Raw genomic sequence first — 15,140 nt, 5'->3', positions numbered from 1 at the left:
TTTCCTGGTTGCTAAAATTCTAATAGTTAGTCTAATTTCAGTTTATGTGACAAAACAAGCAAGTATAGTGTAGAAAATCATTGTACCATCTAAACCGCTGTAAAATATATTTTCCATAACCACAAATATTGTATTTTCAGCTGTTTCAAGCTGGTGTACAAAACCGAAAGTAAAAGACACAAAAATGAAACTTAAGAGCGGGAAGCATAGAAATAGTGCATATCTCCCACTTCTTAGACTTGCTTTCAATGAGAATGACAGATCTATAACTCACATTTCTATGTGAATTTGGTCGAGTTGCCCAGAAACGTACATATTGCAGCTTTAATGGGCGGGGAGTTGGAAAGGAGAAGCCCATATTTTCCTATAGTAGGCCTATCTTAACACCGGGCTACATCCTGACCGTCCTGGACCTTCTAAACTGACAAGAACAGACCGAAACGGATCCAAATGGTTGCATAATCAGGCCTCTTAGCCTATGCAGTTATTTTGGCATGAAACAAAACAGGACGTGTGAGCGGTTATTCTAATTAGCCTACAACACTGGAGTTTACAGCCTATGGACAATAATTGTCAATTGATAACAATAATACATTCCTCATTGCACTGTGTTGTTGTAGCCCAGGTATAATAATTGCATTGTCTAAAAACATAGGCCTAATCAACAGTGGAGCTTTGCGTGCCCAGGGACCACAGAGCGCAGCCTGGAGAAACCCACTACAGATCTGTAATTTCACAATCTGTTAATTTATTTTTCTTGCACTTTGACAGGTAAATATTTAGCCTATAGCCCTAATATTTAGCTAATGAATGGCCTAATATCTAGCTTCTTACTTCGGCTACACATCCCTGTGCGCAACAGGCTATAGGCTACACAAGCCTCTCCGCAATAGGCCATTCCTCTTCTTGTGAAATCCCAGGAAAAGCTATAGGCTACAAAAACTACAGGACATTTATTTTGAACATTTTTATACTAGGCCTAATAGCCTAGTTGGGGAAAGTTGAGGACAGAAAGTGCATTGGCGTGATCACTTTTGGCCAGTTATGATAAAATTGTTGCACTGATGCATGTTGCACTGGCCCCGTGTAGCTCAGTTGGTAGAGCATGGCGCGTGCAACGCCAGGGTTGTGGGTTCGTTTCCCACTGGTGGCCAGTATGAAAAATGTATGCACTCACTAACTGTAAGTCGCTCTGGATAAGAGTGTCTGCTAAATGACAAAAACATTTACAAATGCATTGCAAATAGTTGCACAGGACATGAGCACAGTGAAAAAGAAGACAAAGGAATTGACTACATTTGAAAAATGGAAATCAATACCAAACCACTTGCGCAACGACGCAATGATATGCTGTAAAAGATGCGCAGGCTAAACTGCGTTTGTTGTTCAATTGCTACATTTAAATATGAGTTACTATATTATTTTTCATTAGGCCTACATGTACATTTAAGTATTATTTGCAGTTGTCACTATGACATTAAACACATCCTGATAGAACTCTAGTGTGGATGCTCACCAACGTTTTATAGCTATGTAGACTATAGTTTATCATTATAGATATTGGCTTGGTGGATGGCCGGGGCCTTAACCATCACAACAGAACTAGCCTACTAGTATGTCTAGCTAACGTTAGCGAACTTGAATGAAATAAATATAATATATTTGTTAACTTTTATACTCTATAAATTGACTCTCAAATATTTACTTTGGCAAGTTTGCCACCAGCACGCTGCAGTAGGGAAGTAAAGCGGGAGTTGAATCGATCACTTCCGTTGTTTGGCTATGCCCATAGCAACGTTAGAAAATGATGTGGATTCAGGCAACCTGTAATTATGCAATCCCAAGGTACTATGTCTTCTGCTGACATTTTTTAAACATTCCAAATCAAAACAAATGTGTTATGATAGATTTTGATCAAGAAACCTAAGATTTGAATGTCTATTTCATTCTCTGTAACATCCATAACGTAGGGTGTTTTTGCTTTCTAAAGTAATAATTATCGTTTTTGAGTTGAGCCAAGCCTTTCCTTCTAAATGGTTATCCATGTTTTGACCTAAGACTTAAACTCAGACTTTTGCTAATATGTTCAGTCTCCCCAAAAAGCTTGTCCATTTAATGTAACATCCATAACACTTCTTATTTGCTTTATTTCTCTAACATGCCAATATTTAGCAGTCCGCATTACACTCCCCCAAGGGGTACTATAGACACACACATCAAAAGTTTAATTTATATTTTGTTTGTCCATTCTGTGAGACATTAAAGTTGTGGTTTTGCATGCAAATGTAATGTCCATAACGTTGAAATCGCCCATTGCACTATTTTCTGTCATGGGGTAGGTAACAAGAAAGAGAATAGATTTACATGCAAAATAAATGGAAATAGGCTGAACCTATATCAGTATTAATGTATCTGTATCACTGCACTACTGTTTAATACCCCCAAAAATGCCTATATCATAGGAACAGTTTTTCAGGACATCTAGGGCTGTTTTCTCAGACACAGATTACAAGATGGCGCCGACATACATGGTTGCCCTGTTCGTAGCTCCTAGCCAACTTTGCAGCATTTTTTGGGGAGGGGGGTTATTTCATACATTATTTGCTCAGAACGTTTCTTTCATTCTTACCTACAGCCGAAAATAACAATTTCTTAATTCCTTTCTTTTTCGTATTTCCGTGTATTGTTTTGTATTACTGCACTGTTGGAGCTAGGATCATAAGCATTTCGCTACACCCGAATATGTGTAAGCGACCAATAAAATCTGATTTGATTTTAAATTAGGCTAAGACTACTCCTGGACTAAAAAGCATGTCCAATGGAGAAACCCCATTAAAAGTGATTTTTAGTCCAGGTCTAGGTTTAATCTCTGTCCGGGAAACTGTGTTGGTTAAAGTCTGTCTTCCCTGTTCAGATTTGTACCCTCTTTGCTTTTGGATTTACTGTGAATACAAAACTGAAATAAATCTCTATTAGCATTCACTATATCACTACACCTATACTACAATACTGCTTTTCAGCTTCTTTTAAAAACAAATGGGGAGCAGAATCAAATGGGGGAACAGATCATTTTGATCTGGATGAAACGCATTGAAAAACCGGCCCCAGTGTTTCCTGGAAAATATATTTTTCAGTATCAATCAAGATAAGCAATTACAGTGAAAGCAACTATTTCTCACTTTTGGTGACTCATCTCGATGCAATACACACGCAGGCACACTTACATAGATTCAAACAGGAACAGTCACAGACGTGCACACGTGCAGTGAAAACATGTGGTAAAGATTAAGGTTGAGAAACCTAGTAAAGTTGGCACAAGCACTGGCACCCTCACACAAACAGCATACTTCGAGGCCATGCAGTTTACTCAAGGCATTAGTGTCGTTCCACCACAAAAAGCAAAAGAAAGAGGACTTCGACACCCACCATCTCAGATAGTCGTGAAATCGTTTCTGTTGGGATGGGACATAAACCTAACAACTTCAATGACTAATCCCCCCCCCCACCCAAAAAAAGAAAACACCATTACATAGGATGAAGAAACAATACTCTGAGCCGCAGCGCCATACTACTTGTCAGACATAGAGAACTGATACTGCATACAGTGCCTTGCAAAATAATTCATCCCCCTTGGCGTTTTTCCTATTTTGTTGCATTACAACATGTAATTTAAATTGATTTTTATTTGGATTTCATGTAATGGACAAACACAAAATAGTCGAAATTGGTGAAGTGAAATAAAAAAAAATATTTAACAGAAAAGTGGTGCGTGCATACAGTTGAAGTCGGAAGTTTACATACACTTAGGTTTGAGTCATTAAAACTCGTTTTTCAACCACTCCACAAATTTATTTTTAACAAAATATAGTTTTGGCAAGTCGGTTAGGACATCTACTTTGTGCATGACACAAGTAATTTTTCCAACAATTGTTTAGAGAGATTATTTCACTTATAATTCACTGTATCACAATTCCAGTGGGTCAGAAGTTAACATACACTAAGTTGACTGTGCCTTTAAACAGCTTGGAAAATTCCAGAAAATGATGTCATGGCTTTAGAAGCTTCTGATAGGCTAATTGACATCATTTGAGTCAATTGGAGGTGTACCTGTGGATGTATTTCAAGGCCTACCTTCAAACTCAGTGCCTCTTTAATTGACATCATGGAATAATCAAAATAAATCAGCCAAGACCTCAGAAAAAAAAATGGTTTGGTTCATCCGTGGGAGCAATTTCCAAACGCCTGAAGGTACCACATTCATCTGTACAAACAATAGTATGCAAGTATAAACACCATGGGACCACGCAGCCGTCATACCGCTCAGGAAGGAGACGCGTTCTGTCTCCTAGAGATGAACGTACTTTGGTGCGAAAAGTGCAAATCAATCCCAGAACAACAGCAAAGGACCTTGCGAAGATGCTGGAGGAAACAGGTACAAAAGTATCTATATCCACAGTAAAACGAGTCCTATATCGACATAACCTGAAAGGCCTCTCAGCAAGGAAGAAGCCACTGCTCCAAAACCGCCATAAAAAAGCCAGACTACGGTGTGCAACTGCACATGGGGACAAAGATCGTACTTTTTGGAGAAATGTACTCTGGTCTGATGAAACAAAAATAGAACTGTTTGGCCATAATGACCATTGTTATGTTTGGAGGAAAAAGGAGGTGCTTGCAAGCCGAAGAACACCATCCCAATCGTGAAGCACGGGGTGGCAGTATCATGTTGTGGGTGTGCTTTGCTGCAGGAGGGACTGGTGCACTTCACAAAATAGATGGCATCATGAGGAAGGAAAATTATGTGGATATATTGAAGCAACATCTCAAGACATCAGTCGGGAAGTTAAAGCTTGGTCGCAAATGGGTCTTCCAAATGGACAATGACCCCAAGCATACTTCCAAAGTTGTGGCAAAATGGCTTAAGGACAACAAAGTCAAGGTATTGGAGTGGCCATCACGAAGCCCTGACCTCAATTCTATAGAACATTTGTGGGCAGAACTGAAAAAGCGTGCGCGAGCAAGGAGGCCTACAAACCTGACTCAGTTACACCAGCTCTGTCAGGAGGAATGGGCCAAAATTCACCCCAACTTATTGTGGGAAGGTTGTGGAAGGCTACCCGAAACATTTGACCCAAGTTAAACAATCAATTGCTACCAAATACTAATTGAGTGTATGTAAACTTCTAACCCACTGGGAATGTGATGAAAGAAATAAAAGCTGAAATAAATCATTTTCTCTACTATTATTCTGACATTTCACATTATTAAAATAAAGTGGTGATCCTAACTGACCTAAGACAGGGAATTTTTTACTAGGATTGAATGTCAGGAATTGTGAAAAACTGAGTTTAAATATATTTGGCTAAGGTATATGTAAACTTCCGACTTCAACTGTATGTATTCACCCCCTTTGCTATGAAGCCCCTAAATAAGATCTGGTGCAACCAATTACCTTCAGAAGTCACATAATTAGTTAAATAAAGTCCACCTGTGTGCAATCTAAGTGTCACATGATCTGTCACATGATCTCAGTATATATACACCTGTTCTGAAAGGCCCCAGAGTCTAAGCAAGGGGCACCACCAAGCAAGTGGCACCATGAAGACCAAGGAGCTCTCCAAACAGGTCAGGGACAAAGTTGTGGAGAAGTACAGATCAGGGTTGGGTTATAAAAAAAAATCTGAAACTTTGAACATCCCACGGAGCACCATTAAATCCATTATTAAAAAAGGGAAATAATATGGCACCACAACAAACCTGCCAAGAGAGGGCCGCCCACCAAAACTCATTGACCAGGCAAGGAGGGCATTAATCAGAGGCAACAAAGACACCAAAAATAACCCTGAAGGAGCTGCAAAGCTCCACAGCGGAGATTGGAGTATCTGTCCATAGGACCACTTTAAGCCGTACACTCTGTGTATGGAAGAGTGGCCAGAAAAAAGCCCTTGCTTAAAGAAAAGAAATAAGCAAAACACGTTTGGTGTTCGCCAAAAGCCATGTGGGAGACTCCCCAAACATATGGAAGAAGGTACTCTGGTCAGATGAGACTAAAATTGATATTGGCACATGCAGACTACTCTGATATTGGCACATGCACACTAGCCAACAGCTTGCATATACAGTGCGGGAATAGCCTACATGATGAGATTATGGACAGCATTTTGTAAAACGGCAGCCAAGCATCGATCATCATGTCACCAAAATAAGACCCTCAATATTTATTGGAAAGGAGCATCAAGCTCATCACCTTGCACTTTCATCACCCTGTGAAGTTAATCATAATTTATTGAATCTGTAGCCTAATAAACTGCATGCTTTCCTGAGTCACAGTGGAGGACCACATATGTCATCGTGTGACTCCAAGTTGACTGGTTACTGTTAGAAAAAGGTTTGGTCCAAATCGGATGCTAGGTACTATATTCATTGAGTATTCTATCAATCCTATAAATTAAAATGTCAAATTTTGGTGCAATCAATTAGCTTAATTTCTCAAAGATCAAATTATATTTCTACAAAATAACGCTAATCTTATCTGTCTCTAACTACAGAAACGATTTCAGAACAATCTGAGATGTGGGTGTCATGGCTTGCTGAAATGACATGGAACGACCCATTACAAAGCATGGACAAGGTAACAGGAAAAATATCTAGTCTTGGAAGAAAGCCTTGTTCCTATACACTGGCAACCTGGGCAGAACCACACAGGTGCTGTTGAAAACAGAAAACATGCCGTTGCCATGCATGCCTTCTGTTCAACTGATCCGAATTCTGCTCGTACCAGTGCTGCTTTGGTCCGTTCCAAGGTACAGTAGCTTCATGTTTCTATTTTTGGTCAGGGCCAAACAGTAGACAGCTCTTTTAACTAGGCTAACCCTAAGTTTTAAAAATGATCATAATAATGTATTCCTGTGAAATCGGACAAAAGATGATCAGCTTCACACGCTGTCTTTAAAGTTAGGACTTTCCTGCTATGAAGCTTCTCACGCAAAGACATTTAAAATCAGCCAAAGCGCAGCTTCCTCTTAATGCAAAACTACCCGACTGGCGTTGCTATTGTAGTTCAGACAAACATTTTCCTCAATTAGATTTCACAATATCTGCAGGGGTGCTGCTAGGCTATACACAAGCAGCTCATGAGCATACACCACACACACAGGAAATGGTGTGACGTCAGCAAAATCCAACTACTACAGTCTTTCGTTGCTATTTCATATCCTTTCCAAAACATGGATGAATTCAGACCAATACATGGGGGGAAATGTAGCCTATTAAATATGGTGTGTATGAGAGAGAGAATAGTAGGCTACAACTGAATGATGGGGTAAAAATGTAGAGGTGGTGGTGGGTGAGTCTTGTAAAATTCTCAAAGTGTGATGACGGTTTTTCCATCAACTGATACGTTGCATCATCATCATACACTTTTAGCTTTTTACTGAAAGTGCTCTTCTTGAAAACTACTGCTGACACGCACAATATTTTGGGATCATATCAACAATGGACTAAAGAGCAAAATACTAAAATATGTTTTATGAGTAACGTGATCCTTTAATGTATTCATATATGAGCTTGTGTCAATATGTATGTGCTGTGCTCTACAGCTACCCTTCCTTTTAAGTCTATTTTCTGCCTCTTTGCTCTAAGCACTACAAAGATTCCTCAGAAATAGTGCAAGTCCCCCCTCCCCTCCTCAAACACACACACACACACACACACACACACACACAGGAAGACTCAATGGAGCTGCAGCATTACAGATCTCAATCAAACAATCTCTATTACTTCACGTTCACATCAAATGTGCTGTGGCTGTGTTAAAACAGCAGTTGTTCACTGCCTTCTAAATATACATTAGTACAGCCTTTTCAAAGCCTTGTGATTAACCAAACTCCCTGGCCTGCATCCACGACTGGTTGTAAATTACAACGTCTGGTTACTACCCCAGGCTACGTAAAACTGGGTGTGTGAATCCAGCAGCCTGCCCAGTGCCCTCTCTGAGACTGTGTGTTGGCTTGGCCAGCTATGGTTCTCTCCTTCCGTTCACATGAGAAAACCTCCAAACAGACTCAGTAAAACTTCTGTTCCATAGCATGCAAGATTAGATAGATAGATCAGGCCTCTCCACATACACCTCTTGTAGTTACAAAGTTAACACTCACGATGAGAGCCCAATATGGTTACTTCCTAGAGAAGGAAACAGGATCATGCCAGCTGAACTGAAACGTTCACGTCAAGCTTTAGTTCATCTGCATTTGACAGCCAGTTTAGGGAGAGCAGCGTAAACGTCACTGCCAAATTATCAGAGCTCCTGCAGCAGCAATTGCCAATAATAGGTGAAGCCCAGTTTGATGAAATAAAACCCCATCAGAAAGAGCCAGATATATGTGATAGCAGAAGGGGAGAGCCCAGTTCAGCAGCTGGGACCAGGGGGCTTTACCTTGGGGGGGTCATAGAGCTCCAGCTGGAACCTCTCTCCTGCCAGGCCCTCTCTGATCTTCCTCACCAGCAGGCGGCAGCGCTCCCAGCGATGCTGCGTGTCCGAGATAGTGTCGTCAACCACCAGGTACCTCAGCTGCCCCTCTTTGTAGCTGCCCGCAGCCTGCGGCCGGCGCTTCACACTCTGCCTAATGCCAAACCTCCTGGCCAGCCGGTCTAGGAGGTGGGCCGCCATGGATGAGGCAGAGGGAGTGGTCTCGGGGGAGGGGTTCTCAGTCAGCGCTGACAACGATAAGGCTGTCACTTCGTCCAGAGTCCCTCCCGTTCCCCTGTCCCCCGGCCCGCTCGGCAGCAGGCCCTGAGGTGGCGGCAGGAGTTCCTTAAGAAGACAGCACACGCTCTGCCTGATCTGGCTGACAGAGAAGTGCGTGACGTCAGCAGCAGCGGAGGAGGAGGGTGAGGTGGGGGTGTACCGTTCAGACGCAGGCCGGCGCTCCAACACAGACACTTCCTCCTGGCTGTGGCTCAGGACGGGAGCTCGAGCTCGCACCCCCGGATTGGCTGCCGAGCACCGAGGTGGCTGCTCCACCACCACGGGCTTCGGCTTTGGGGCCAGCACAGTGAACAGAGCCGGGGCGCCAGGCTGGCCCGCCTCCCGGTAGTCCAGCGCCCCGGGGAAGGTGGTGATGCGGAGCCGGCCCATCATGGGCGAAGGGGCCGATGCAGGGATCTTTTCGGCCACCTCGCTGTGGAAGTGCTGCTGGAACAGCTCGCTGAACTGCTTGGAGAAGCTGTCCGGTGGGATGACATCGTGCTCTGGCCGCTCCCTGGCAAATTTACGGTAGTGGTTGGCTAGTTCCCGGGCTGTGGCAATGGCATGCAACTCGCAGAATTCCCTCCAGCCATGCGACGCTGCAACGGAAGCTGTGGTCGTCGCCTGATGGATAGTGTCACCATTCATTGCAGTAACCAGTACAGCTGAGAATCACTACAAATTATAGGTGTTGGGGGGACAGAGGAGGGAAGAGGAGAGATATATTATTAATAGGGTCCATTTTAATACATTCACTTACATTTGAAAAATATATTGATTGATACAGACCCAAGGCCTATTCAATCAAACTTAAAACCTTCAACTATCATTAAGGACCTCTGTGCACCCAAAATCCAAAACCCAGTGACCTTTGGAAGTCTAAGGGAGGAGTATGATACACAACACGTAGTTGGACATTTGGAAAAGGAGAGCAGATTTCTGATTTTATCTACCATAAAATGAATTTAAACAAATCCAACTTGATTACAGATTAAGTATCTGCTGCACCCAAAAATGTCATTTGATTCATTGGGAGAACACACACACACACACACACACACACACACACACACTATGCCCTTTCATAAAGAAGATTCTGATCAATCTGAAGAGCAACCAAAGAGAGGAAAAAGTTACTGGAGATGACTATAGTAGCCTCAGTCATAAACTATAAAAGCATATATCCTAAAAAAAAATGTGTGTGCTTGCTAGTCTTGAAGTATTTATTGTTGTAGGAAAGTAAGTCTATTTACCACTGTGGCCATTGAAATGCAAATAATAAAAAGTGAGATTTCTAGTCTTCTTGCTTTAAGCACAATAATAAGGAAAAAGTAGCCTGCTAGCCTACTTTGAGAAGAACTTCATTATACCTCAACTACATGAGTTACTAAACAGGCTCAAAGCTGGACTTGATGATACAGAGTAGCCTTGACAGTAGGAACCTGATGCAAATAACCCTGATGAAGCTATTGTCTTATGAAAATGTGTAGTCTTACAGAACCAAAACTGCTGTGGTAAGGCTTTAGGAGATCTGCCCTGTTCCGCTGAGGGCTAGAAATAACACTGATCCTTTCTAATGGGCAGCTACATCTCTGATGCTCTCCCTCTTTATTAGTGCTGAGGCGGGGAACAGCTGGGTGGGGGTGGAGGAGGGCAATAAAACCTGATTAGATTAAATCCAAATCAGTTTTATATGCTTTACAGAGGAAGAAGGCCACATGAATGGAGCCAATACAGTAATGTGACAGTGAATGAAGGGCAGATTGAGGAAGTTGACTTTAGCGTTTCTCAATGGATGCTGCAAACGGCTGGAGCTTCTCCTTTTTCAAGATGAGGGCCCATGATGTGGACAAATGTTGCCGATACACACACTGGGCAGTCCTTTGTGGCCTCTCCCTCCTTCGAGACAGAAGACCAAGGCCTATGAAACTCGGCAACATTCTCAGCTTAATTGTGATATTGTATAGACCTAACGATTTTAGCCAGAATTAATTGTTTTTGTGGAAATAGCCAAAGTCTAACTTCAAAGTCTAGAACTGCCTTCAAAAACCAAAAGGTCACATGCTGAGCCATTTTTTTCTCAAATGAGATTACTTACCAGTTGCCTTACCAATGGGTGGAGTGATCAAACCTCAGCTTTCTACTCACACACATTTGAACCGGAATAAGGAAATTAAACAAATCACTGGACGCTTCCTTTAAGTAATGGGTCAATAGACTGATGCATCCATCTCCCCCAAAATGGAGACATTCAATGACCCTTATGAGACCGGAAATGTTTTCAAAGACATCTCTGACTAGTGTTTGTTTTTCAACATAGCTACCAACATCAAAAAGCAACACACCCCAATGCTGGAGTTATGTACTTTCATGGTGTATTAAACAATCATTTCCTCATTACATACCTTTGCAGCAGAGTAAGGTCTACTAGAGGAAGTGGGGACGAACCTTTCTCAACAGATCATAGAAACCACAGAATCAGGGGGAGTGGCCCAGCCCTGCATGGAGGCAAAAAAACAACACGGTCTCTGAACTGAAATGAAATCTCTAACCTAAATTTGACTGAGTGCCCCACTTTTTTCCTGTTTTGGCTCTCTAACAAACCCCATGTTTTTTATGTAACGTATAGGAGACCGATACGTCTCTTCAATGCGTGTCAGAGGCGTAGGTAGCATCCAGAAATATTGCATCACCAACCATCCACGCCCCACTACCATTCCTCTCCACCCCAAAGCCCCTGCACGCATGCCTCCGCTGGCACTCCCACCCCTGTCGCTGGCCCCTAGATCACTGTTTCTATCAGTGTAGCCAGCCCAGCCATGACTCAGCAGCCTCCAGCACTGCAACACACACTTCCTCTCCTTCTCCCCTGTGCCTGCCTCGCCCTGGCCTAGGCTGTCTCAGTCCCCCACATTCTCTTCGGGCTCAGCCGTGTGCCCAGTGACACTGCCCTAACCCTCTTCCCTGGGTCACTCTTTGGGGCACCAACACTCCATACTCACTGTGCCATCATGGTCTACTGCAGGCAGAGCAGAGACGACCCTACACATACACAGCAGAGTCATCATGCGATATTATCAGTCCTAGTGGTCGGTATCTGTGTTCACACATTACTCAGTGTTTCTTGTTAGCCCCGGTGGGAACGGCGGTTACTTTAGGCCATGGAGAAGACAAAAGAGCCCTCACTGACTTGGTTTACCTCCTCAAGCCTGCGGCAGGTAGCGTAGTGGTTAAGAGCGTTGTGCCAGTAACCGAAAGGTCACTGGTTCTAATCCCCGAGCCGACTAGGTGAAAAATCTGTCGATGTGCCCTTGAGCAAGGCACTTAACCCTAATTGCTCCTGTAAGTCGCTCTGGATAAGAGCGTCTGCTAAATGACTAAAATGTAAATGTAATGCTGCAGTTGGCCCATTATAGAGCTACTCTTAGGCAGATGACAAACACTCACCTTGAACTTACCATGACACAGAGATAAAGTTGACTGTTTTACTAAGGCTGTTAATAGCAAGAGAAAAACCCCTCTACTCTTAGGCTACATAAGTAACTGTCAAAGCAGCCAATCCCCTGTTGTCACACAATAACTTCGATCCAATCCAAAAATTATGTTGTTGAAACTCCATATTGCACTGGTTTGGTGTTTGAATACAAGGTGTTTTCAGGAAAGAAGAAAACACTGACAAACTGGGCACAGAAAGAAGTGTATGTAAAAGCCACATGTTTTGGCCTGGGTCTCTGCAGGAGAGAGGGAGGGAACCCAGGTGGCAGACTCACTGAGACAAACGATAGCTCTAGCGTCCAGTGCTGCTTGGGCCACAATCTCAGGAACAGGAAACCCTGCCCTGCCCGGGCCAGGCAACCAGCTCCAACACAAACCATACCCCTGGCCTGGAAACTGTGGGAGCCAGCTCCCATACAGTGCAATACCCTGAGCCAGAGAGGAAGCTGAAGTGCACACCAGCCAGCTGGAAGTCCACATACAGCAACGACAGCATATTGGTGTACAGTCGTTGTCAAAAGTTTTGAGAATGACACAAATATGAATTTTCACAAAGTCTGCTGCCTCAGTTTTTATGATGGCAATTTGCATATACTCCAAAATGTTATGAAGAGTGATCAGATGAATTGCAATTAATTGCGAAGTCCCTCTTTGCCATGAAAATGAACTTAATCCCAAAAAAACATTTCCACTGCATTTCCACTGCCACAAAAGGACCAGCTGACATCATGTCAGTGATTCTCTTGTTAACACAGGTGAGAGTGTTGACGAGGACAAAGCTGGAGATCACTCTGTCATGCTGATTGAGTTAGAATAACAGACTGGAAGCTTTAAAAGGAGGGTGGTGCATTGTTCTTCCTCTGTTAACCATGGTTACCTGCAAGGAAACACGTGCCGTCATCATTGCTTTGCACAAAAAGGGCTTCACAGGCAAGGATATTGCTGCTAGTAAGATTGCACCTACTTCAACCATTTATCGGATCATCAAGAACTTCAAGGAGAGAGGTTCAATTGTTGTGAAGAAGGCTTCAGGGCGCCCAAGAAAGTCCAGCAAGCGCCAGGACCGTCTCTTAAAGTTGATTCAGCTGCGGGATCGGGGCACCACCAGTGCAGAGCTTGCTCAGGAATGGCAGCAGGCAGGTGTGAGTGCATCTGCACGCACAGTGAGGCAAAGACTTTTGGAGGATGGCCTGGTGTCAAGAAGGGCAGCGAGGAAGCAACTTCTCTCCAGGAAAAACATCAGGGACAGACTGATATTCTGCAAAAGGTACAGGGATTGGACTGCTGAGGACTGGGGTAAAGTCATTTTTTCTCTGATGAACATTCAGAAATGATTGTTTGGGGCATCCGGAAAAAAGCTTGTCCGGAGAAGACAAGGTGAGCGCTACCATCAGTCCTGTGTCATGCCAACATTTTAGAGAAATAAGCTTTTTGTGTGTCTATTGTTTCAGCTCATGAAACATGGGACCAACACTTTACATGTTGCATTTATATTTTTGTTCAGTGTAGAAAATGGAAAATGAAGTAGGGAAGGACAAACCCACTGCAGGGAGCAAGTGGGATTTGCCCTGTGTCAGATATGGGTGAGAAAGGGAGAGGGTGATGAGAAAGCAATGAACTGGCAGAATAAAAGTCTAGAATACAGAAAAAATACAATAAACAACAATAACTAGAAAATGACATTTCCTGAAGAAAATGTGTGCGCCTGATTGTCTTCAAGTATTTATGGCTGTGAAATAAGTTGTTGTGTGGTTAGAAAGAGCTTTGTTTGTAGTAGTACTAGTAGTAGTAGTAGTATTGCATTGGGATTTGTGACAATATGGTTGTAATGTGAAAAGTAGTAATAGTATAAATGATTCTTTACAAGACTGGGTGTAAATCACACGTACCGGCTCACCCCCCCGCTTTGACTCTCTCACGCACCCTCACTGTCTGAGCTTTGGTTCCTACCGACTTTCGCTTCTCCACTCCACTTCCTCTTACTGTAGGCCTGCTGACCAGTCTTCCTTCCCCCCACTTCACACACACACAGTCTTTTATCAATTCAAGGTTGTCATACTTTCAAAGTATGAACCTCCACACTCATTCAGAGAGTAGAGGCCCAACACTCAAGTGAACCATGACTGCAGTGCATGTACACACAATTTAGCCCCCCACCCCTCAACACATGGGCACACACGCACACACCCGATCATGGTCTTCTCTCCTGCCATGCATGTAGTAAATGCGCGGTTCACACTCTCTAAGAGGGGTATTGGACTGGGAGCATCCTCACACTGAGGCCTGATGACACCATGGAGCAACCCTCCCTAGCTGTCAGTCCGTAAGCAGCACTTATCTCAAAACACACAGGGCTGGAGAGAGGGCTCGCATACCGCCAACTCACATCATAACACACTGTTCCCCTGTGGGATGGGTCCAAACCTACAGCGAGGGTGTGGGGTTCAGCCTCTCTCTCGCCATCTGTTTCATAACCTTCAAGTACCAGGGAGCAACATAAGGCTGTCCTCCACCTCGAAGGAACGCTTACATTCAAACTAGCAACTAAGAACTGACTAAGGGGTAAATCTATTTGAGTTCAATCACTTTTTGACAGCATCCCTTTTGATTTAAACCCCCCAAAAATGTCCTATACATGTTTGCCGATGGAAGGTGTCAGAAAGTGACTTTTTGGACCTGAATGCCAAAACATTCAGGAGATAAAAGTTGCTCAAAGTTGACCCATTTTGCAGACCATGACTTCTTCATCAATGGAAAAGATAAACGGTTGAGTTTGATATAATTTAAAAGCTTAAAAACAGTGTTGTCAAACATTTTTTTTTTTTTGAAAGATGTTTTTCCAAAAAACAAAAAAAAAACAGACATTTTTAAACCTTTACACGTTTTTAGATAATTGACG

At 43.1% G+C, this 15,140-nt stretch overlaps 1 protein-coding gene across 3 annotated transcripts in view; it reads right to left on the bottom strand.

Moving 5' to 3' along the window:
- LOC121587496 (SH2B adapter protein 3) overlaps positions 1 to 15,140 on the bottom strand; it is an 84,197-nt gene that overhangs the window by 56,645 nt on the left and 12,412 nt on the right. For 2 of the 3 annotated variants that reach the window (XM_041904477.2, XM_041904479.2), the window contains exon 2: positions 8,435 to 9,421. In XM_041904477.2, the coding sequence (XP_041760411.1) occupies positions 8,435 to 9,394 (960 nt within the window). In that variant the 5' untranslated portion in view covers positions 9,395 to 9,421. Of the gene's footprint in view, positions 1 to 8,434; positions 9,422 to 11,151; positions 11,245 to 15,140 lie in introns of all 3 variants that reach the window. The other variant, XM_041904478.2, reaches the window with a different exon arrangement.

Source organism: Coregonus clupeaformis, chromosome 18 (assembly GCF_020615455.1).
Source record: "Coregonus clupeaformis isolate EN_2021a chromosome 18, ASM2061545v1, whole genome shotgun sequence".
NCBI lineage: Eukaryota > Metazoa > Chordata > Actinopteri > Salmoniformes > Salmonidae > Coregonus > Coregonus clupeaformis.
This window is presented reverse-complemented; position numbering and strand designations above follow the sequence as displayed.